We start from the raw sequence: 26,457 nt of genomic DNA, 5'->3' as shown, positions 1-26,457 counted from the left end.
GGACCTGAAAATTAGAGATAATCACAAGGTAGGGCTCCTGGACACCCTCCTACAGGATATGGGTAGAACACAGCCATGATAGTCAATTCTGTGGAGGAGAAGAGTACACAAAAACAAGTGGGAAGTTGTGATCACCGAATTTCCCCAGCCTCCTCACTCCACTGTGTGATTTACTTCTGGGTGGCATATGAAAGTCTTAAAACCTACAGACTGCTGCTTGACATCCTTGGCTCTCCCCTTTGAGTATAGATATCAGGGCTATATTTGTTCCCAGTCATGTGCCAACAACATTCGGGAGACACCACAGGTTTGGATGTTTGCTGCCCTGAGGTATATAAAACAGAGGGCATGGAACAGGATAAAAGTCACCCAGCCCACAGTGCAAGCTCATTGGGGCTAGTAATGGACCTGCGTATGCAAGAAGTAAAGTTTCTAAAGTGAATACAGCCCTGAAGCTGACAACTGACCCTTGGCTAGCCTGCCCCTCAGCCCACATACAGCAACAGCCTGAACAGTGTTGTTGCAGACACAGTTTGTTATCTCCTCTTGGATTGACACCAGGTGTTGGGGGTTTAAGAGAAGTCCTCTGAATAAAACCAGAAGAGCTATCCATTCTAACAGATATGAAAGTCACAACATATAAAATCTGTATCTATGCAATATGCATAAGTAAAATGTAATATAATTCCTCCTAACAAATGAATCTACAGATGTTAAAAGAATGAAAGCATTCAAAAGACTAATTTTTAGATGATTAATGACATCAGTGATGCCTCAAACAAGCAGCTGCATGAAATGAGGAAGCCAATTCAAGATGTGAATAAGAAAGTCAGCAACACGGATAAGAAATTCACAGGAAAGGGTCTTTACTCCCATTTTATATGTTGGGAGCAGAAAATATTCCTTTTCCTTCCTCCATTTCTCCCTAATTCATTCTGTTACACTAAAATAAATCCTTGATGAATCTTAAAAAAATAAAGAGTAATTCACAGGGAAATTGAGAAATAAAACATAAGTGTTGGAAATTTTAAAAACTTGAAAACATCAAATAAAAAGCACACAGAAAGCATCACAAATAGAGTATACCAAGTATAATAAAGAATATCAGGGATTGGAGACAAATTTGAGAAAGCATTACATTCAGAGAGAAGCAAATAAAATGGTAGACAAGAATGACTACAGCTTTTGAGATCTCTGGAACATGATCAAGATTCCAAAGCAAAGAACCTATGTGCTAGAAGAAGGAGTTGGAAAACAAACTAAACACACAGAAAATCTATGATGAAATTAAAGCCCAAAATTTCCCAAGTCTAAGGAAAAATATGGACCTACAAATAGAGGAATTATTTAGAATTCCAAACAGATAAGATGGGAAAAGAAACTTTACACATGACATTACAATCAAAATGCCAAGACAGTAAGGGAAAACAGTATTGAATGCTGCAATACAATAAAAGTGCAAGTTGAATTACTGAATCAAATCCATGCAAATTATATCAGAGCTATCAGCATAAACCATAAATGTCAGGAAAGCATGGAATGACACCTTCAAGTTCTGAAAGTAAATAAGTGCCAAACACTAATACTATATCCAGCAAAGGTATTCTTTAAAATTGAAGGAGAAATAAAGACTTTCTGTTTAGGCACAATTCATGACCTCTTTGCCAGCATTGCCTAAGGAAATTAAAGGAATCCTACACAGAGATGAAGATGAAATACAGTAATAAATATGAGAGATAAGAAAAATAAATTTCAAGAAAGAAATACACAACAAATGAGAAGGAAGGAATCAAACATGCACAACTCAGTAAACCAGAAACCCCTCAGAAGAACAAAGGAGAAAGAAAACAATAGTATTCAAATTAATGAGGAAAAACCAAACAAAATTACATGAAGTGGCAAATTCATTTCAATACTTATGCTATATTTGATACATTGTGAGAACTTTTCTATATGCCACAATGTACCTTCACCAATACAACAATTAAAAATACATATAAACCAAGTTCATTATCCTTGATGTAAATACTCTATCAGATGAACATCTGACAAAGATTTTCTGCCATTCTGTAGATTGTCTCTTTACCACTGGTTGGTTTTTTTCCTGCATAGAAAATTTGATACAATTGCATTTGACAATAATTTATTTTATTTCCTGATTGAAAGGAGATTATGGAACCAGCTTAGGTGCCCAACAGTTAATGAATGGACAAGGAAAATGTAATACACACATACACACACACAATGGAGTTTTACTCAGTCATAAAGAAGGATGAAATTGCATTATTTGCTAAAAAACACTTGGAACTGGAGTTAATCACATTAAGTAAAATAAGCCAGTCATGAAAAAATAAATATCACAAGTTTTCTCTCATCTTAAGAAGCCAGGAGGAGAAATAAAAACAAGAATAAAAAATAGACCATAAAAGTAAAATGGGGACTACTGGGGAGCAAGCTGAAAAAAGAAGGGCAACAGGGGAGAAGGAGAAATTAGAAAAAGTAATAGAGAGGTTGAACAGTTCCAACTTCATTACATGGATGTATTGATACTCCTTACTTTGTACCCTTAATATGTGCAAAAAGATAGACTGGCTTACAGAATTATAAAACAAGGTATGAAATCCAACTCTTTGTTCTCTACAAGACAGCATAGACACAGATGACATTCCAAAATGAACCAAGAAGTAAAAACCTCTTAAACAGATCTATAATGAATAATGAGGGGGCGGGGGGTAGAGTTGAGGGTGAGGGAAGGGGAGAGAAATGACCCAAACATTGTATGCACATATGAATAAAATAAAAATTAAAAAAAAACAATAGTAATGAGACCCCCCAAAAATAACAGGCCAGGACCAGACAGATTCACTGATGAATTCCATCCAGACCTTTAAAGAATGATCCTCAAACTAGTCTACAAAATACAAAGGGAAAGAATGCTACTGAACTCTTCTTATGAAGCCTGACACCAAAACCAGATAAGGACACACACACAAAATAAAATCATAGAACAATTTCCTTAATGAAAATTCATGGAAAAAATTCTCAAAAAATCCTTGTAATAACACACTAAAAAGATCAAGCACCATGATCAAGTTTTTCACTTCAGGGAAGAAAGAATGGTTCAAAGTATACAAATCCATAAATGTAATACAGCACATAAGTAGAATCAGAGACAAAACTCACATAATCATATCAATTGATATAGAAAAACCTCTACAAACTTCCCTTCATAATAAAAGCTCTGAATAAATTGAATAGAAGGAACGTATATCAACATAATAAAGGCTATGTAAAACAAATTTATAGCCAATATTGTAGAAACTGGGGAAAAGCTGATGTCATTTTCTATAAATTGCTATGATACAAAGGTATCCACTCTCTACACTCGTATTCAATACAATGTTTGAATTCTTAGAGCAATAAGCCAATGATAAGAAATTTTAAAATGATACAACTAGGAAAAGGAGAAATCAAAGTATCCGTGTGAGCAGATAATATGATCCTATACTTAAAAGATACAAAGTGTCCACCAGAAAACACATAGATCTGCAAACTCTAACAAAGGATCAAGATACAAAGTTAACATGAAAATCAGCAGCTTTTGTGTATACCAAAATTGAACATACTGAGAAAGAAATCAGGTAACTAATTCCATTCACAATAGTTTCAATAGACTAGGAAAATATTAACTAAGGAAGGGAAAGGGCTCTACAATGAAAACTATAAAACACTGAAGAAAGAAACTGATGAAGCCCTAGAATGTATAAAGTTCTCTCATATTGCTGAACCAGAGGAAATAATATTGTAAACATGTCTGTATTACCAAAAGTGATCTACAGATTCTATGAAATGCCAATCAAAATCCCAACAACATTCTTAATTATAATAGAAAAAAATAAAAATTCACAAGGAAGTCCCAGAGTGCCCAAAGCAAACCTGAGCAAAAAGAGCAATGTTGGCAGTATCAAAATATCTGACTTCAAATTATACTACAAAGACAGAGTAACAAAAACAGCATGGTACTGGTAGAAAACAGACATGTAGATGAATGGAATAGAATAGAAGTCCCAGAAATAAGAACACAAAGATACAGCCATCTAATTTTTGACAAATGTACCAGTAACATATGTTGAAGAAAAGACAGCCACTTCAACAATTAGTATAGGGATAACTAAATAGTTGCATGTATAAGATTGAAACTGAATGCCTGTCTCTAACTCCATGCAAAGATTATAATTCAAAGTGCATCAACACGTTAATGTAAGCTCTGAAACTTTGAAACTATGAGAATAAAACAATGAAAGACACAAGCATAATCAAAGACTTTCTGAATAGAACTCCACAAAGACAAAGAATTGACATCGGGATTTCCTCAGCTTTAAGAGTTCTCAATATCACAGGAAACAACCATCAAAATGAAGACAGAGCTTATTGCATGAGAGAAATCTTTTGCCAATTATTCATCTGACAAAGGATTAATTTCCAGAATTTAAACATCTAAAGTTGAAATAATCAAATGTACCCATGTGCAAATAAATTGAGCATTGAATTCTCAAAACAATAAGTCCATGAAGAAGTATTTAACATCCTTAGGCATAAGTAAAAGGCAAATCAAAAAGATCAGAATGGCTATCATCAAGGAAACAAACACCAACAAACGTTAGTCAGGATTGCAGAGAAAAGGGAACCCTTAAACACAATTGAGGGAAATAATGTATGAAAAAGTCCTCAAAAAACTAAAAATAGAATTTCCATAGGACCTGGCTGTGCTACACATGGGCATATATCAGAGAGACTGTAAGTTAGCATACAATATTATTCAGCCATAAGTGAGAATGAAGTTATCCCATTTGCATAAAATGGATGGAACTATATGTAGATTGTCATAGTAAGTGAAACAAGCCAGACAATCAAAAATATCAAATGTTTTTAATCACACTCAGAATCCAGACCTAAGCTTAAAAATGTGGCATGAACATAAAACCAGAACAGTTTGGGGTCAAAAAGTGGGAAAGCAAAAGAAGAGAACACTGAAGAAGTGAATATGATTGAAGTATATTATGTGTATGAAAATAGCATAATGAAGTCCGTTAAAATTTTTAAAGGTTAATAAAAGAATAATAGAAGGGAAGAATATGATGAAAGAACATTCCATACTATATGAAAAAAATAATCTAATGTGTGGAGGTATGATTTGAACAGGGTAGTTTTCAAAAGAACATGTCTTAAAATACTTCAAGTAATGCTCAATAGCTTTCACTGTAAAGGGAAGGAAAATCAAAACTATATTGAGATTCCATATCACCCTACTGAGAATGGTTATCATCAAGGAAGCAACAAATGCTGGCTAGGGTGTTGTGGAAAAGGAACTCATACATGCTATTGGTGGGAATGTAAATTATGAAACCACTGTATGCAAATTGGTATGGAGTTTCCTCAGAACACTACAACTATAAAAGCAGCATGACACTGCTAAACCACTCCTTCGTATACCTGAAGGAATGTAACTCAGCATACAGTAGGAACACATACATGTTTATTGCAACACTATTTGCAATTTGCAAGTTATGGAATCAGCCTAGGTTCCCATCAATCAATAGTAAAGAACATGTGCTAAGTTCATCCATGCTTATCACAGCACTATACACAAGAGCCAAGCTTTGGAAACAACCCAGATGCCCCATGATTAATGAATGTATTTAAGAAAATGTGGCATATATACACAATGGAGTTTTATTCAGCCATTAAGAAGAATTAAATTATCTTCTTTGCAGGTAAATGGATGGAATTGGAGAACCTAATATTAAATAAAGTGAACAAGGCTCAAAAAGTCAAAGATCACATGTTTTCACTTATATGTGAATATAGGCCTATAAATTAAATATGTATAGAGAAAGAGAGAACAAGATTGTATTAGTGGGTATGTCTGAGGGGACTGTGAGGGTGATAGAGGGGAAGAAAATGTTAGATAATGAAAAATCTTGAAATAACCCATCTATATATGAATACAACATAATATATAGCACCAAATGCTGCTGAATATTAGGGGAGGAGGGTAATTGAGAAAGAGTAAGTAATGGGGAGTTAATTTTATTAAATCATGATATATCTAAGCCTGAAGTACCAAGGTAAAGCCCCTTTGTACAATCAATATACACTTTACAAAAACAAAAGACAGAAGGGTAACACAGGTATTTTCCAAGGGTGAATACCAGTGGAAAGGGCTGAGCATAAGGAAAGGGTGAATGAGGGTGAATATTGTGTATGTATTTTGTATTAATATATGAGAGAGGAAGAATGAAACTGTTGAATTGTTCTAAGAAGGAGGAGAAGAAGGAGAATGAAGTATGCGGTAAATCAAAGTAAGATATATTGTAAGAACATAAGTATATATCACAACATATCACTGCTGTACAACTGTTACATGCTGAGAAAAAAGACTATGTGCTATATAAAACACAATAGAGTATTATCAGCCATAAATAAAAATAAGAATATGTCATTTGCAGGAAAATTGATGGAAAAGGAGATCATCTTGTTAAGCAAACTAAGTCAAGTTGAAAAAGACAACTGTCATGTGTTTTCTCTCATATGGAGAATCTAGACCTAAAATAATCAGTGATCTGAACATAAATGGAAGGCTTGATTGTGGACAATCAACTGCAGAAGGAGGGGAAAAGAGAGGATGATTGGGTATGGTGAAGAAAACATCTGGACTTGTTTAACATTATCTTTGTAAATTTTAAGGTTTAATTCTTCATCCTGTTTCCTACTACAATGATCATTGCCACAGATGGCAGAATGAGGAATGGGAGGTTTGTTTAATGGATATAAAGTTTCAGTTTTGAGGGGGAGGACTGAAGGAAAGGATATAATATAGTGAATATGGTACAAATATGATTTACTCATGTATGAAAATGTTGAAACTGTTCTAAGAATGGGGAGAGGGTGAATAAATAATGATAAAAAGGGTAAGTTTAACTAAGATGTAATGTAAGACTTTTGTAAGTGTCACAATGTGTCCCCAGTACAACAATAAGAAGATAAATAAATAAATCATTGGGAATTCTTAAAAATAAATAAATAAAACATACTTTTCATTGTTAAAAAAACAAAGTTTTAGTTTATAAATTTGAATATTTCTGAAACAATGGATGTTGGTGATAGTGGTACATATAAAAATGTGAAAATGATAGGGTTTTTAGTGTACATCTCTAATATATAAAAATGGGAATAAAACACATGTGCATCTATTTAAAAAGAATGAACAAGAATGAATTCAGTGAAAACTATTCCAAGCTTCCCCCAGTCGAAGAAGGACTAAAAACTGAGTATTCATTTCTCTTCTTTTTTGCTTCTACTAATATTAAGAAGTCCTGAGAGAATGAGATAATATGGACAAATTTCACTAATTATGTAGTTCTGTGCCTCCACTTTCTATTGTCAATAATTAGCATCTGCCTCCAGATCATCAATTTGATTGATCCATTCCAGTGAGCTACACATCACTGTTTCCCTTCTTATGGTTGTCACCATCACAAATCCTCCATCTCACATTGTATTTATATCAAGCCTGAGGAAGGAGCCAGAGTCTTCTATGGCCACAAGGCAGGACAGTTGCTTTGCACCAACAGCCCTTGATCATAACCCAGGACAGAAGAAACTTAAACCAGTAAATGCTGAGGGAGTAGTTGGATAGAGGAAAGGTCACCTGAAACATTGTTTTCTCCTCATCAGGAAACACATGACTGTTTGTGTTGTCAGATGGGAAAATAATGGCATGCTAAATTAGTGCTGTATGAATGTGAATTTATGTTTGGGGTTGTTTTGGGGGTCCCAGATAACTTACTCATAGTTTTGTTTTCTTCCCAGCATGGGTGATACTCCCTATACCCACTTCACCCATGAAAGCATAGAATGATTTCCTCAAAACTTTCCTATACCTTCCTAAATTATAAAGGTGAAGAGAATAAAAACAGCAGCCATAACATATCGAACAATTATTGCAGAATTCCTGAGTGCATGTTTCTGAGCTGTGTGTTGAATGCAGATTGATTCCGTTTTTCTAACTAGTTTTGTCCAAGTCACAAATGCCACCTCCATTTCCCCAGAGAAAGGAAGGAGTACAGAATTTGAGTGAAAAGATCCCCCAAGATGGTCAGTAGCAAAAAGTGAAGCCATGCTTGAAGTGAGCTCTCTGATAAAGGACACTAGCTTCTCTCACTCCAGAAAAAGTCCCTTGTTTACTGGGTTCTTCCTACTATGGGTTCCTGGGAGATTTCACTGCAGAACAATGGGCGACACAAGTTCCATCCACAATGGGAAGGAGAGCCATAGATCACTAAAACAGTAGGCACATAATAATTCAGCACATAACTCTTTGTTGGCTTGCCCACCACTCTTGAAGTTGTCCATACCTTCATCTATTTTAAATCAGCTCACTCATTTAATCACAAGAGAAGACATAAGTAAAGTATTCACTTCATTCCTATTTAGGAAACAGCATATACTTTTAAAACATACCTCAGATGTATCTATGGTTAAGACCTCTGGATCGCTAGACTAATAAAAATAATATAGATCTGATAGTCTGACACAATGTAGTACTTTACAATTCATAACATAAGATATGGCTTCATAGATTTATTGTAGTATTGCTAAGTTAGTACCCTACAAAAAGTAAATCTGATAAATTCTGATGCCTGGGAAAAATGAAAAATGTCAATCCCTCAGGCCCAGAAACAACTTAATCTTTAATCTAGTCAGCTTCATTTATTATTTCTGTACACTAAGCAGGCTATTAGTATCTCTGTAACTCAGGGTGGTTATCAGAGTTGATTACTAATTGATATAACAACATTGAGTAGAAACAAATGTGTGACTAATATGCTATTGGTGTGTTAAGTATTGGTAACAAAAAAATTAAACATCATTATTACTATTCATGATCAGATTAATCTTCATGCCACTCAACTGAAATATTCTGAGTTGAGGTTACTGTTTTCCTGTTTCTATAATGCGATATTTTACTTTCCTTATACAACTATGTGCTATGTATTTCACTAAGTCTATTTCATTTCTGAGTCATCAGAGCGTGTACTGAGCTTGTTACAGGTCAAGCATCAGAGAATTCTCTGTTAAGCATTGAGTAGATTCTTACTTGACTCACAAATGGTGGATGTAATCAGTTTATCTTAACATACCTTGTATCTTCTTGCTATACCCTCATCCCTTTCAGGAATACCCATTAAGACTAGAGATGATATAAAATAGTTCTTGGTTGTGTCTATGTACTGGATGCATGGAACTACAATTCCATTTAACAGTATCTACAAATAATATCATGTCAGTGATTTTCATGGATAGAAAAAAGAGGCAGAAAGACAATGGTTAGATAAAGTTTGTGAATTGGACTAAGGCAGAAGTTCACATTAGTATTGGATCCAATTCCCCTTGAAAGTGTATCCATCAATAAACTTGCTGTTTCCATAATGATATAATTCCCTTTTTACAAAACACACAATGATGATATATAACTAGTTTCCAAGCTAACTTTGGTGCCACACATACTGTGTAAATGTGCAATAATCTCCATATTTCCATTAAGCAGTAGGAGCACAAGTTGAAGAGATTTACACACATTCTGCAAATAATAGCAAGTCAGTGGCATGGGGTTTAGATGCTTATCCCTGACTCACATCTCATCCACTGTCTACTAACAATACTGGAGCAAAGATGAAATATTATTCCCATACAATTTGAAATTTCTTGGTGAATTATCATGGAAGGATTATTACAAAAGACATTGTAGGGCTATATGGTAAGAAGGTGTAAATAATGATAACTGCTGGTATTTTGGGGGACAACAAATTGCATAATCAATAGTAAAACTGAACTTTCCTCACTTTTGGATATCAAATAAGTATCTTCCACATTCACTTTACATAGAAGTCATCAAAGTATGATATACAAAAGGCACAAGTACTTTTGAAAGATTTTTAAAATACTGAACTCAAAGATTAAATGATGTCCCTCCTTAAGGTAAGGCTGTACATCAACTAAAAACCTTTGAATTAGATTCATGCAGGTCACAGGGAGATTGGAAAATATTTGCCAATATAATCAAGTACATTTCATGGTAAATAAGTATTTACTTGTACTTTACTTGGGTGAATTTGATGTACTTTGGGGACAATTTTTAAGGAAAACTGTTTATGGATACATAAATTAATACTGACACAAAGACTGATAGGAATAATACCCAAAAATTCTGTAGTATTTATTTTTTGCAAGACAAGTGTGCAGAAGAATGGATTAATACACGGATCCCTAAGAACTGACATCTTATAGGGATAATTCTAGTATCTCTGAGATGGCAGTTCTGAAGAATTCATTACTTAAATCCCATGTTCTAATATTAGCAGTGAATCTCACTGAAAGTAGTAATAAGTAATATTAAAGAATCATTTTCCAGATGTGAGGGATTATTCTAGGGCAGTAGTTATCTTCTCTAACTAGTGGATCATGAAAAAATTCACACACAGATATTTTGGTTAGGTATGTTGGCATGACTCAAATGGTAGAGCACTTGACTAGTATGTGAGAGGCACTGGGTTCAGCCCCCAGTACAACAAAAAAAGATGTTTTTATAAAATTGATTTCAGTGAATGCAGGGTACCTGAATATTTAATAAATATCCACAGATGAGTATATTTGTGATACTTACAAACACTCATCTTTGTATTTAAAAGGATTTTTAACTTACAATAATTGTAGGGGGTAATTATTAACCCCTTTTTACAGTGAGCAAACAGACTGTGTGTTGGTTTCTTTCTCATTTTCTCTTTTTCCTTATCCCACATTTAATCATAGTGTGTTCTAACAAAATAATGAAGCAGAGTTGCCTTAATCTATCTGAAGAGAATTGCAATTCAAGTGTCAGGAAGTACTGATAAGAAAATATAAAAATTAGACATAAGAATTTTGGGACTGCATCCTGGACTTTGAGGCTTTCTCTCAAGGAATATTCCTCAACTATAAATAAGGAGAATTCTCATCAGAAAAACGAACAAGTGGTATTAACAGGTCACTCAAGAACACCAAATCAAGGATGGGTGGAAAATCAAAGGACTGCCTTACATAACATATCTTCTAGGGAGATTATATGGATTTAAAACAAACAAATCTGTGAAAAAATTAAAAATTTCAAAGGGTTTTCTAAACAGTGAATGGTTACATGTATTTAATGTTCATCAAAATTTGAAGTCCACCAAAGAAAATGATGTAAGTTCAATAAATATGTTTTATTTTGTATCTTAACAGATACATAGAAATATTAAATATAGTAATAATATTTTGACATACATATACATTGTGTAATATTTAAATCAGGTTAAATATATATATAACTTCAATAATTTTTCATTTGTTAAATGATTTGGAAAGACAAAATTTGAGTGAACACTTTCATCCTTGAAAGAGAGAAATCAGAAATGAATAAGTTAAAAAAACCCTGGAACAAAATGGGAATTTAGCATTATTTTCAACAGCAAAGCAAGTAAGTTTTATTAGTGTTCATATAATGCAAGCCAAACACTTAAATAGTCTTTATAAATAATATAAATTAAGGAAATTTGACCTTTTGCCTTAGAATAAAATAAGGTGTATTTGACTGCTTCTAAATTTCTTTTAATTAGAATTATTTTTGTTTAATTTGCCTAAAGGTTTATCAATATTATCTTTTCAAAAAACCAAATTTTTTTTCATCAGTTCTTTGTACTATTCCTGTAGTTTACATTTCTTCCCTTATCTTTCACTCTATCTACTACTTTTAGATTTGGCTTGTTCTTGTTTCTCTAAGAGCTTAAGATGCATTATTAGGTTATCTATCTGAAATTTCTCTGATTTTTAATATAGGCACTCATGGCTATAAATTTTCCACTTGCACTGCCTTTTCTGTGTCCCATAGGTTCTGTTAAGTTTTGTTTGCATTTTTATTTGTTTCTAGAAATTTTTATTCCCTCCCTTATTTCTTCAGTGACCCACTAATCAAATAGCTAGTCAAGTAGCAAATAGTTCATCTCAATATGTTAAAATATTTTCTATACTCTCTTTTATTATTGATATCTGGTTTTAGGCTGTGGTTGTCTAATAAAATACAGGAAGTTCTTTCAATTTTCTTATATTTATTAAGACTTGCTTTATGTCCTAAAACTTCAGTTTTGGAGAAAGTTCAAAGGGTGCTTAGAAGAATGTATATTCTGTGACTCTTGGGTGAAATATTCTATAGGTATCTACTAAGCCCCTTTGATCTGTAGTTTCCATTATTTCTGATATCCCTTTGTTGATTTTTTTTGTCTGGATGACCTATGTATTGGTAAAAGTGGAATATTTAAGTCATCTACTACTATTGTGATGTGAGTTATCTGAGCTTCTGTGCCAAGTAGAGTTTTCTTTATGAAATTGGGTGTGCCAAAATTCAGTGCATATATATTTCCAGTAATAGTAAAATCCTTCTGATGGATTGCTATCTTTATCAATATGATGTGACTTCTTTGTCTCTTCTGAATAACTCTTGTTTTAAATCTTCTCTGTCAGATGTGAGTATGGCTATTCCTGATTGGTTTCAAGGTGCATTTGCTTGGAAGACCTTTTTCCATCCTTTCACTTTAAGCATGTATTTGTCTTTGCCAGGGAAGTGCGCTTCTAGTAGACAAAAGATCCATTCTACCACACTGTACCTTTGATTGAAGGATGGAGACCATTAACATTCAGGTTTATTATAAAAAGGTATATAGTAGTTCTTGCAATTTTGTGATTTTTTTTGTAATGTTTGATTCTCCCTTACTCTTCATTTGCTTATCTACTACTCTGATGAGATTTATTTGTTCCATATTTTCATGTTTGTGTTTATGTTCTACTTCTGTATTGAATTCCTTTTAGTGTCTTCTGCAGTGTTGGTTTAGTGGCCATAAATTGCTGTACTTCTTAAAATCATGCTAAGTTTTTATTTCTTTTTCAATTGTGAATGACAGCTTTGATGGGTAAGGAAATTTACTTTCACAGTTATTTCCTTTCACAGCTTAAAAAACATCATTCCATACCCTCCTTGCTTCTAACATTTCTAATGAGACATCAAAATTCTTATAATATTCTTCACAGAAATAGAAAAATCAATTCTAAAATTTATTCAAAAGCACAAAATATCCCAAACAACCAAATAAATCCTGAGCAAGTGAGCAATGCTGGAGGTCACACAAAACCTAACTTCAAATTGTACTAGAGAACCATAGTAACAAACACAGCACAGTACTGACACAAAAACAGAGATGAAGACTGATGAAGTAGACAATCCATAAATAATCCTACACAGTTACAGCCATCTGATTTTTGGTAAAGGCCCCTAAAAACTACATTGCAGAAAAGAAAGTCTCTACAATACTGGGAAAACTGTATATACACATGTAGAAGACAAACGCTAGGCCCCTATATCTTACCTTGCACAAACATCAATTATAAATGGATCAGAAATCTTACTGTAAGATCTGAAACTTTGAAGCTACTAGATTAAAAATTTAAGTAAAACCTTTGAAGATATAGGCATAGGTAATTCCTAGAACACCAGTTGCTCAGAAACTAAAAATGAAAATTAAAAAAGAGAATAGCATCAAGTCAAAGTAAAAAAGCTTCTGCAAAGCAAGGAAACAATTGCCGAATCAAAAGCCCTACAGAATGGGAGAAAACATTTACCAGCTATTCACTGGATAAAAGATTAATATATAGAGTATATAAAGGATTCTAAACATTTAACAGCAAAAGAATAAACAATCTAATTAATAAGTCCAATTAAATGACTTGAACTGACAGTTCTTAAAAAGAAGAAATTATTAAAAAGTTGATAAATACATTAAGAACCGTTCAACGTCCTTATCCCTAATGGAAATGCCAATAAAACAATACTGAGATTACACTTTATACCACTCAGTATGGCTATTATCAAGAAAACAAACAACAAGTGCTAGTGGGATGTAGGGGGAAAGGGAACTTACGCACTGTTGGTGCAAATATAAATTAGTGAAGCCACTCTGAAAATCAGTACGGAGGTTCCTTAAACAGTAAAGATAGTGCTGCCATATGATCCTGCTATACCACTCCTTGGCATATATCCAAATGAATTTAAATCAACAGTCAGGTTTAGATACCTACACACGCATGTTTATACCAGCACTATTCACAGTGGCAGAAATGTCGAATCAGCCTAGGTTCCCATCAACCAAAGAATGAATAAAGAAAATACATTACATGCATATGTGGTAAGTACTCCATATACACAATGGAGTGTTATTCAGTCATAAAGAAGAAAGAAATTATGTCATTTTCAGGAAAATAGATGGAATTAGAAAGCATCATGCTAAGTGAAATAAGGCAGGATGAGAAAGACAAATATCAATTGTTCTCTCTCAAATGTAGAACCTAGTCTTTAAAAAATAAACCACATGAATGCAAAACAGGTCATGTTTGGGAATAGGTAGCAGAGGGAGTGTGGGGGTAAAAGTAGATGGTGAAGGGGGTGCAATATGATTAGCGTACTTTATACCTTTTATAAAAATAGAACTGCGAAACCTGTTGAAATTGTTTTAAGAAGGGGGAGAATAGGGAAAGGTGGAGGGTAAATGTGGTGAATTTCCTCCAGATACATTGTATGCAAGTGTGAAAGTATCACAACAAAACCTATTTGTATAAATAATGCATGTATTATTATATATTATATATGTTATATAATATATGGTTTGTATTATATTATGTATTTTATTAGCATACAAATAAAATACATAGAGAAAAACTTATATATGCATTCCTGAAAAATAATTATTTTTACAGGTAAAGGATAGTTTTCCCTCTCCATGTCATCTTAAAAGTAGTCTGTATTTTATCAAGATCATGGGCTTGGTTTTCTGATGCTGCTCACCTGAGAGATCCTAAAGTAAATGTGCATAGAAGGGGATGGATAGAAAAGAAACCAGTAATGAAACAGTTCTAAATTATTGAGTTTGTCACAAGTCAGAAATATTGCTGAAGGTGTGTGGAAATAAAAAGAGAATGTTTTATTTTTTGTGACATGGATTTAAAACATACACAGAGTAGTGAATGCCTGTCTCTTTGTAGCTACATTTCCAATGAAATTCCTTTTTCAAAAGTTTCAAACAGTAAAGAGGCACAAAATCTAACACAGGTCATAGAATTCCATCTCACGGTGCTCTCAGAAGATCCAGAACTTCAGCCCATACTCTTTGGCCGATTCCTGTCCATGTACCTGGTCCCAGTGCTTGGGAACCTGCTCATCATCCTGATTATCAGCTGGGACTCCCATCGCCAGTCATCCATGTACTTCTTCCTCTTTAATCTATCTTTGACTGACATCTGCTTGACCTTCACCACAATCCCAGAATGATTGCAAGCATCCAAACTCACAGCAGGGTTATTTCCTATGCGTGCTGCCTGACACAGATGTCTCTTCTCATCATATTTGGAAATATGGATGACATGCTTCTGAATGTGATGTCTTATGACCAGTCTGTGGCCATGTGTCACCCCCTGCACTACCTCATTGTTATTAACCTTCAACTCTGTGGACTCTTAGCTTTGTTGTCTTATTTGGTTAGCATTTTGGGATGCCCAATACACAATGTGATTCTGTTACAATTTAAATACTTCAAAGGTGTGGAGATTTCTAATTTTTATTGTGGTTCTTCTCAACTCCTTAATCTTACCTGTTCTGCCATCATCTCTACTAACATTGGCCAGTATTTTCTTGCTACTGTCTGTGGAGTTTTCCCCATCTCAGGGGAAATTATTAAATTATTTCCTCTCTTATGAAAATACCATCAGTTGGGATGTATAAAGCCTTCTCCACCTGTGGATTTCACTTCTCTGTGGTTTGCTTATTTTATGCAACAGCCATTGGAGTGTACCTTGTGTCACATTCTTCTAGAAACAGTGCAGAGGCCTCACTGATGAACATTCTCATGACCCCATGTTGAATCCTTTCATCCACAGCTTTAGGAATAGGGACATCAAACGTACCTTATTTAAACTTCAAAGCAGAACAATTGAAATCTCATTATCTTCTTACTGAAACTCTAATCTCACTACCTTTTCCATCCTTTCTACAGTTTGGTTTTAAGCCAGTCATCTAGACCTTCCTATCCTCCGTCTTGGTTACACATTTTATGACGTATGGCTTTTACTCCACTCTGTTTCATGTATGAATACTGTCTCCTTTAATTTTTCCTTAATGAAATTATATGAGACTTCCTGAATTCACACAATCCCTAATATTACTATTCCTTTTTCCTTGTAAGCATCATAACTATTTTATTATACCTAGACAATCTCTATTTTCTGAGCAATTACCCTGATTTCCAAGTGAAATGTTAAACTCTCTTTATCTTACTTTTTTAGCCTTTATCAAAGTATGTGCATATATTCATTAACAATCTCACCAAAGTTATCTAGTTAATGACATTATAACCAGGGTACATATCACTGCTTCTCAGGTTTGGTTTTCACTTGAAACATGTAAAGAATCTAAAAATATTGATGACTGCATCTCACTACCAGAATTTTGATTTTGATGGGTCAGACTAATAATGAGCTCTTCAAAAAGTTTCAAATTGCCAGGCACTGGTGGCTCATGCCTATAATCCTAGCTACTCAGGAGGCAGAGATCAGGAGGGTCATGGTTTGAATCCAGCCCTGGCCAATAGCTTATCTTGAAAAAGCCTTCACCAAAAAGGGCGGGTGGAGTGGCTCAAGGTGTAGGCCCTGAGTTCAAGCCCCAGTACTGCAAAAAAAAAAGTTTCAGAGAAGGTTCAGATGCTGGTTCTTATCAGATCAAGCTCAATTGGGAAGACAGTAATAAGCCTATCATAGGAGCAAATTATGTGGTTGCCTTCAAATGTCTTCTTTAAATATGTTTTCCTTTAATACCATATGGCTGCTCCTCACACTACTTTTCTGCTGTAATATTTTCCTTCTGTAGTTCTTTTTTGAAGCTGGCTAGGGACTTTTGAATTTGCTACTCTTTTTTCCAACTGCTTTTATTGTTACACACTTTCATTTCTTTTTTTTAAATTTTTATTCTTTTGATTATTCATATGTGCATACAATGCTTGGGTCATTTCTTCCCCCTGCCCCCACACCCTCCCTTACCACCCACTCAGACCCCATCCTCTCCCTGCCACCCTCTCGATACCCAGCAGAAACTATTTTGCCCTTATCTCTAATTTTGTTGAAGAGAGAATATAAGCAATAATAGGAAGAAACAAGGGTTTTTGTTAGTTGAGATAAGGATAGCTATACAGGGAGTTGACTCACATTAATTTCCTGTGCATGTGTGTTACCTTCTAGGTTAATTCTTTTTGATCTAACCTTTTCTCTAGTTCCTGGTCCCCTTCCCCTATTGGCCTCAGTTGCTTTTAAGGTATCTGCTTTAGTTTCTCTGCATTGAGGGCAACAAATGCTAGCTCATTTTTTAGGTGTCTTACCTATCCTCATACCTCCCTTGTGTGCTCCCGCTTTTATCTTGTGATCAAAGTTCAATCACCTTATGTGTTTGCCCTTGATCTAATGACCGCATATGAGGGAGAACATACAATTTTTGGTCATTTGGGCCAGGCTAACCTCACTCAGAATGATGTTCTCCAATTCTATCCATTTACCAGCGAATGATAACATTTCGTTCTTCTTCATGGCTGCATAAAATCATTTCCTTTACTCTAAATAAAAGGAATTTGTCCATTTGTCTTATAATATACAAAGGTAATTTGACTGCTTCTTTTTTTCTTTTTTTTTAATGTTTCTTTTTTTATTATTACCTTTGCATTTGTCTTAAGATTGCTGAATAATTTCATTTTCATTTATAAGCATTACATTAATTCCCATGCAAATACCCAAGACCATATATGCCTAATTCCAATGGCCAAAATCCAACCTATAAATCTGGGCATTCAAGACCAAAACCAGTATGTTGCTTGACTTTTCCAATAGTAAAAATCATGAATGTCCTTTGGGAGATTAGCAGGCTCTCTGAGCCCTTGAACACCAGTTTGCCATGAGTCCATATCAAAATAGGGAGCCAATGCCTTGCAGTACCTAAACCTGGCAAGAAATTTCATTCATGAAGAAATGACACCTCCATTCCAATGCCACTACCCACAGGTACTTCCTGGTTCCTGCTTTTGGACAGATCTGGTATCTTCAATTGGGGGGTAATAAATTCTTCCTGCTTGTTTTCCTCAAAAATCTCATGAGAAGTAAAGGAAGTTTATTAAAACAAAACAAAACAAATCAAAAAAAAAACTTTACCTCTGGAATTCCAAAAAGAAATAAATACAAAGACTCCTACTTAATCAAGTATGTATCCTCCCCAGCTTTAGAGAGAGTCAATGAACAGATATAAAGCTTTAAAAATTTCTCTGAGTAAGACAGGAACTAGGAATATCAAAGAGGGCAAAACAGGACCCCACAATCAAAGGAGAACTAAACAAATGCAAAGAATCATTCTATTGACCGAGAGAAATGGGCTAAATGAAAATATGACAGCATTTCAAGAGTGGATGTTAATTTATACTGAAACACACATTTCAACTGACAATGGCAAAGAATTCATTAGTGCAAATAACAATTATAATGGTATGTTCTTTTATAGGATTTAAATAAGGCTTCAAATAATTACACACTCTAAAAATAACATTTGGAAACCTTAATTCTGCTTGGAAAGCTATCAAACACACTCTCCAAACCATCCAATGTTCACTTATTTGAGAACAATTACATTCAAAGAAGTTGCTCCAAAACACAATTTGTGGCATTATTACTTTCAAAGTTTACATTGTTTGGTGGAAAAGCGGGAAGGTACTCTGGCTGAAGAAAGAAAGCCAGCCAACATGCCAAGTAGTTCCCAGGTTCAGATTCTCAAATATCCACAGTGGTGAAGACTTATTAGAAAAATTAAGAGAAAAACAAAACAAAAAACAGAGAATTCTGAAGTGTCAGAAAGAGATTTGTTTCCCAAGACCCATTAACAAATTTGTACCAAGTATGAAACAGAAAAAAAGCAAAGGATTTGTGGGCATTTTCATCTATGGCTCAAGTTCTCCTTAAAAATAACATTAACAAATTATTAAACAAAACTATGTAACAATAACTACAAAACGTAAACAGCAAATTCAGAGGCAGAATATGAAATAGTAAGATACTGTTTCAGAGCCTGCACCATCCTGCAGAACCAGGAAACATAAAATTTGTTCTTGACAAAACCAATCTACACTGAATATGTAAAAAACAGGACAGAATCACAAGCCACACTATATGTTATGAGAGGTTTTAGAAGAGGGTGGGGGATAGGTGTGTGTCAGCAAAAGACTCAGAAAAATTTATCATCAATTCTGAAATGGGGCCTTGTGACATCATCAGGGTTAATAAAGACCGAGATGGACTTCCCCGGATTCTCAGTCACTAGGTGCTGCAGTTTTTTAGCCAGTCGGTCATCAGGCTGGTTGGGGTCCCCTCCGTCAGACTGCGGGGAGGGGATGCTGGTGGTGCTGCCTTGCCGCTGGAGCTCCAGCGTCAGTCGGTTGGCTGCCTTGACGTGCTCGATGGCGGTGCGCAAGTGTTCTGCCAGACCCGAGTGGACAGAGGAGAGCTTTCGGGCATAGAGCATGACCGTCTCCTCCGACAGGTGCTCCAGCATGTTGCACTGAGGGATGAAATAATTGGAGCACATCTTGTAGACCAGACAGTGCTGCAGGTCATCAATGAGGCCCAGCAAAAAGTGGGCTGCATAGTCTTCTTGAGCCAAGTAGTTGACAGGAAGTCTGTCGCACACCCAGAGCATCATGCTCCGCAGATGATAGGGACTTGTAGCCTTGGGCCGGGACAGGAGTTTAATGATGATGGCTTTGCAGGCCTGGTAAGCCTGCATGAGACTGCTAGAGATGCACTTCTTCAATTGCACCTGACTCCTGGCAAAAGAGAGCCGCCATTCATTGTCCTTCTTACCCTTGTAGGAGCAAGCAGGCACCAAATAAAACCCACTGATGACCTCTTCCTCGGTAATCTTCCCATCCCAAAAATGGTTCTCCATAAGCCAGCTTTGGGCCACTGCAGGCCAACCTTTGAAAGATACAACAGGGACATGTATACAACATGAGACTGCTCCCCACGCCCAGAATGATGGAGATGATGGTCCCATTTTTTTCTACTTTTTCCACCTTTGGCATCCCTCGCTGGAGCTTCTTCTGTATCTCTGATAGGACAATGCTGATGGAGTCATAGAACAGGTCGGCCACTTTGGTGGGGGAGAAGAAGTAGTTGGTGGCACCGTTGATGTGGTCTACAATGGTGCAGCAGTCTTTCCATTTACTGATTGTCCCCTCATCAAAAAGCCGAAGGCTCAGCCAGGAGGGGCACAAGGCTGAGTGGCGCATATCGAGTGTCACAGGCTGATTACGGTCATGCAGCTTTAGGGCTGGCACCAAAAGGGTAAAGTCCATGTCATAGTCAGTGCCCCGGGCATAGACGTTCAACTCATCTAAGTCCAGGTCCACCACACCTTCCCGGACTCCTCCAGAGAGCAACAGGTACTCATTAGCCACCGGAAGTTTTTGGTCCAGCTTTTGCACCATTCCCAGCATGGAAAAGATAAAATCCTTGGCGGTGTGAATCTCCAGCGCTCTCTGATCATCATATTCCCGCTGGTCGTGCTTCGTAAATTCTTGGATGAGTTTGTTCAATTCCTCCACCCGAGCTCCGGACCTGAAATCCAGCTCCGGGAAAGCAGGCTTGTTGTTACAGACCAGGGAGGCTGACTTGCTGGCGGTGGGAGCCGCCATCTTCATGCAAAACGCGCCGAGCAGCAGCTCCGCAGCGGCTGCACCCACCCCCGCCCCCCACCCCGCCCCCCCTTCTTTTTTTTCTTTATTCATTTATTCATATGTGCATACTTTGGGCTATTTCTCCCCTCTGCCCCCTGCTTCCTCCTTCCCCCCCACCACTGCTGATTGTGACATTATTATGTGTAATGTTCTTGGTCTTCTATTATATTTACTTGAGTGTATCAAAAGCTGTGTGTATAAAAGGAAGTGAATTACACAGAAGCCAATTCTGAAAGCGGTTGAACTCAGGATCTCACACTGATTTAAAACATCGTTGTCTCAGCTGAGAAATATTGCTAAAGGTTATAGACCTCAAGTGTGGTTATGTTACTTTTCCAATACTCAAAATATATAGACAGCAGTGGGTGCTTGTATATTGGAATCCATTTTGCCTTATCTTCTATTTTTCAAAAGTTTTCCAAGCAGTACAGGAACAAAAAAATCCTTCATATGTCTCAGAATTTCATCCCTCAAAACACTCAGAGAATCTTTCATATATTCCTGATCAAACACCTTGTTATGGTGCTTAGAAAAGTGCTCATTCTCCTGACAGTCAGGTCTGACTCCCACCACCATAGCACCATAGGAGACAGCTGGAAGGACCCAACTACTCCCCTCCTCCAGGCATGGAAGAGGGTTTTTGGCACTGTTATGCATTGCTATTATGTTATTATAGCAATTATAAATGTTGTTATATATAGCATTATAAATGTAACTATGTACTGTTAAATGATGTTGAGAATGCTAACTCTGTATTGAACTTTCCTGAAGTCTTTATTGTAAGCAACCTACATGATAGTTTTTTCTGTGAATGAGTGAAACCATGGAGAATGCCTTTCAAGCATTTGAACCGCAATAGATAGACTTTTACCCTATGCCCAGCAGCCTCTAGAAGAGAACAGGAAGCTGAGCAGTCTCTTCTCAATCCTGGTGCTTTTGATACTTCCTGATTACTCTGAGAACACTACAGCAGCTTTAGAGGCCACTACAACCGCTGCTGCTGAACACCAACAACTCCTCCTTAGGAGACCTTGCTCCAGCCATGGCCACTACAGACAACCTGTATCTTCCTTTCAAGGCAGTACTCTAGGCAAGCAAATCCACATGGAATTTCATGACCCTACAACCACTCTTACTAAACATGGGTGTAGGATCAGATCCTCAGTAACTCAGCAAGAAGCAGTGGTTGTGGCAATTTGGGAATTTTGATTTGACCACATGGAATGCCTTTGATTGGACTCTCAGCTTGAACTGTGATGGGTAACATGCACAGGAGAAGCTGCAGTGTTGCAGCAAAGGACAACAGTTGTGAACTTGACAGTGGAAACAGTAATACCAAAGTGGCAGAAGTAATAACAGAAGTGAAGAGTTCCAGAGAGGGCAGAACACCGTAGCCAGAAGTGGTGGTATGTAAAGGCAGTGTAGAAAATTAAGTCAGTGGAACTATATGAAAGATGAGATGAGGCAGAAGGTCAAGACTGCAGAAAGTAGAAAGATATGAAGTTCCAAGTGTGGAACACAGTGAGCCCAGATCACTAGAAGGGTTCCTATGAATTGCAAATCTTTAGTCTGTGTGTCCCAACCACCAAAATTCAAGAGCTACAACACTAGCTACTGAAAAGGATGAGTGTCCAGACACTCAAGACTTAGTTGCTGTAGCACTAGCTATTGCTTTAGAGTTGAGGTTCTCATGCTGTGTCAAGTGTTTGACCACCAAAAGTCAGAGGCCACAGAAAGAACAACTATTGCTACAGACTCTGGCTTCTAAGGCCCAGATGCATAAATCTCACATTCTCAGAGCTTGAAGCTGTAAGCCTCCAAGTCTGTTTATAGTATACATAAAAATAGTAATTTTTAAATAAGCATATTAATAAGCAATAAAAATAAAAGTGAAACACGACTTGGAAATCTTAAAATGAATAAAAACAAACATATTCAATAAAAAACATTCAGAAGTCCTCCATGAGAAGAGGAAGAGCCCAAAACTTCGGTGAACTTTCATTTCCTTTTCTTCTATGAATATTAAGAAGCCCTTAGTGACTGGGGAAACATGGAATAATTTGACTAATTATAATCTCTTGCATTTGATTCCCAAGGTCATAATTAGCCTGTACCTCCAGACCTTGATGGTTCCATTCCACTGGGCTACAGAGCAGTGTTTCTCCTTCCCTTGTTTGTCAGTATCAGGAAGCTTCCATCTCACATTGTATTCATATGGAGCCACAGGAAGGATCCATAGCTCACTGTGGGTATGACACAGATGAAAGACTGGATCTCCAGCCCCTTGTCATGACCCTGGAGAGAAGCTTAAACTGGTAAGTACTGAGGGAGATACTGGAAGGAGGGCGCATCATCAGAGACTTTTTCTCATCAGGGAAGACATAACTGTGTGTAGTTAGATGGGAAGATGTAGTTAGATGGTGTGAAATTTATGTTTTGGATTGTATTCAGGATCCTAGATAATTTATCCAAGTTTTGCTTTCCTCCCCACATGAACTCTAGTCCCCATGAAAGCATAAGATGAGACCCTCAAAACGTTTCTAAACATTTCTAAGTTATTGTCAAGGTGAGGATTAAGAGGAGGAGGAGTACAGGGACCACAACATAGCAGTCAGCTGTATTGTTGTACCCCTTTGTACAAGTTACATAGATTAATGAAAGGTAAAAATTAAATAAAATTTTAAAAGAAACTATTTCATTTTGAATCCAGTCAGCTTCATTTATTATTTCTATTTCTGTAAGTTAGTTCTGTGCATCTCAAATTGGCAAGGTAGTGATGTTCAGTTGATACAACTGCGTTGAATAGGAACAGGCATAATATGAACTTTCTTTGTGATTGAAACACAATGTGCATACAAAATATTGTCAAAGCAAAAATTGCATGTTATTATTATAGATTATGATGATAATGATAATTTTCATGTCACTCCACTAAATGATTTAGTGACCTGATGTTACTGTTTTCCTACTTTCTTCAATTGAGACAATTTTAGGAATTTTACATCATTCTGAGTTCCAATGCTATTTGAAAAGTGTATTCATAATGAACTTGCTATTTCCATAATTAAGGAATTCCCTATCAAAAAAACATGCAACAATGATATTTTAGTAATTACCAAAATATGTGTAGGTACCACATAAATTGTGTACATATGCAAGAAGTAGTGGAATTTGCACACATTCTGAATGTAGCAGCTGACAAGTGACATGGGACTAAGCAGGTTCATTTTCTGACTCTCATCCAAGGTCCTTCACTGTAAATATAGATGGTTCTCATCCAGACAACAATGAAACAATATTTACAGGACACTTGAAAATACAGAACCAAGAGTGGGAAAAAAGGAAACAGCTCTTACATAACAAAATTTTAATAAAATTTCATGGACTTGAAATACACATATAAAAATTTGAAAATTCAAAATTTTTTATGAAACTTTATTTTTTAATGATTAACATGAGCAGTGTATACTAATGGCTCATTGTGATCAATTTATCAATTGTATCTATTTATATTTCTATCACAATTTTTATTCCACCACAGTTAAATAAATATATTTTACTTTGTTTTCTAAATGATATAGAAATCTAGATATTGTTCATAATAATTAGATATCATATGATGTTTTGGCATATGTACACATTGGGTAATGTTTAAATCAAATTAAACATATCTATCTCCTCAATCATCTTTCATTTGTAAAATGATTTTTGAAAGACAAAAATAATTGACTGAGCACTTCATTCTCGAAGAAGGGAAATAAGAATCCCTGGAAAATAACCCTATATCATAATAATTTCTGATTCTCATCCATCAACCTGAATTTAATATTCAGACAATGCAAGCCACACACTTATACAGTCTTTATAAATAATTGAAATCAAGGAAATTTAGACCTTTTTTTGTAAAATAAGGCATATTCTACAACTTAGTCATTAACTTTAATTAGAGTGATTATTAAATGGGAGACAATATTTTGTCCTTTCCATGGCACCTTAAAAGAGCATTCTATATTCTACACTGATGGAATACTGTCTATTTATAAGGTTTTGTTTTTCTAGCATTGTCCTAAAGGAGGTGTGCATAGAAGGGAGTGGATAACAATTAAGCTAAATAGTGAAAGAATTCTAGATTACTGCATTTGTCACAAATGAGAAATATTGCTGAAGGTGTGTGGACCTCAAGTGAGCATATTTTACTTTTTTGACATGAATTTAAAATATATGCAGAGTGGTGAGTGCCTTTCTGTTTCTTTTTTCCAATGAATCTTCTTTTTCAAAAGGTGTCCAAACAATGTAGAAGCAGGAAATCTAACACAGATTTATGAATTCCATCTCATGATGCTCTCAGAGGATCCAGAAGTGCAGCACTTTCTATTTGGACTGTTCCTGTCCATGTATCTGGTCACTGTACTTGGGAACCTGCTCATAATTCTGGCCATCAGCTGTGACTCCCACCTCCACACCCCCATGTACTTCTTCCTCGCCAACCTGTCCTTGGCTGACATCTGTTTCATCTCCACCACTGTCCCAAAAATGATTGTGAACATCCAAACTCACAGCAGAATCATCTCCTATGTGGGCTGCCTGACACAGATGTCTCTTCTTATCATATTTGGAAATATGGATGACATGCTCCTGACTGTGATGGCTTATGACCGGTTTGTGGCCATCTGTCATCCTCTGCACTACCCCATTGTTATGAACCCTAGACTCTGCAGATTTTTGGTTTGGATTTCTTTCTTGATTAGCATTTTGGGATGCCAGATACACAATTTGATTGTGTTACAGTTTACAAACTTCAAAGATGTGGAAATTTCTAATTTTTATTGTGATCCTACTCAAGTCATTAATCTTACCTGTTCTGACCGCTTCTCTAATGACATTCCCAAGTATTTTCTTGCCATCATATATGGATTTTTTCCCATCTCAGGGATTCTCCTCTCTTATTATAAAATAATTTCCTCCATTATGAAAATCCCATCAGGTGGCAAGTATAAAGCCTTCTCCACCTGTGGATCTCACCTCTCTGTAGTTTGCTTGTTTTATGGAACAACCACTGGGGTGTACCTTGGGTCAGCTGTGTCACATTCTCCTAGAAACAGTGCACTTGTCTCAGTGATGTACACTCTTGTAACACCTTTCCTGAATCCCTTCATCTATAGCCTAAGGAACAGAGATATTAAAGGTGCCTTGTTTAAGCTGCAGAGAAAAATAATCTAATATCCTTTTCACTTTTATTTAAGGTATTTATTGTTCGTCTCTTAACCTTGCAATGCTGTGAACATGTCTAACTCCCCATTCCATTTTATAACTCAAATTCTAATCTCATTATATTTTCTTTTTTCTACTTTAATTTGAACTTTAATTTTTAATCTCATTATATTTTCCATCCTTTCCATAATTTGTGTTGTTAAATCAATCATCTAGACCAGAAAATCCTGATTGTGGGTCACATTTTCTGTGGCATTGTGGTTTTATTCCACTGTGTTTCATGTCTGAATATTGCTTCCTTTACTTCATC

General features: G+C 35.9%; 1 protein-coding gene and 1 pseudogene across 1 annotated transcript; one reads left to right on the top strand and one right to left on the bottom strand.

Annotated features, from left to right (window-relative positions):
- Positions 1 to 17,867: 17,867 nt before the first annotated feature.
- LOC109689077 (nucleotidyltransferase MB21D2 pseudogene) lies at positions 17,868 to 20,927 on the bottom strand (annotated as a pseudogene).
- Positions 20,928 to 23,225: 2,298 nt separating this feature from the next.
- Positions 23,226 to 26,156, top strand: LOC109689079 (olfactory receptor 7E178-like). The gene is made up of 2 exons (XM_020167773.1): positions 23,226 to 23,251; positions 25,217 to 26,156. Exons 1-2 carry the CDS (start codon positions 23,226 to 23,228, stop codon positions 26,154 to 26,156), a joined length of 966 nt encoding a protein of 321 aa, XP_020023362.1.
- The last annotated feature ends 301 nt before the right edge of the window (positions 26,157 to 26,457 follow it).

This window comes from Castor canadensis, chromosome 14, assembly GCF_047511655.1.
Source record: "Castor canadensis chromosome 14, mCasCan1.hap1v2, whole genome shotgun sequence".
NCBI lineage: Eukaryota > Metazoa > Chordata > Mammalia > Rodentia > Castoridae > Castor > Castor canadensis.
The sequence above is the reverse complement of the archived record's forward strand: the minus strand, read 5'-3'. Positions and strand labels throughout refer to the sequence as shown.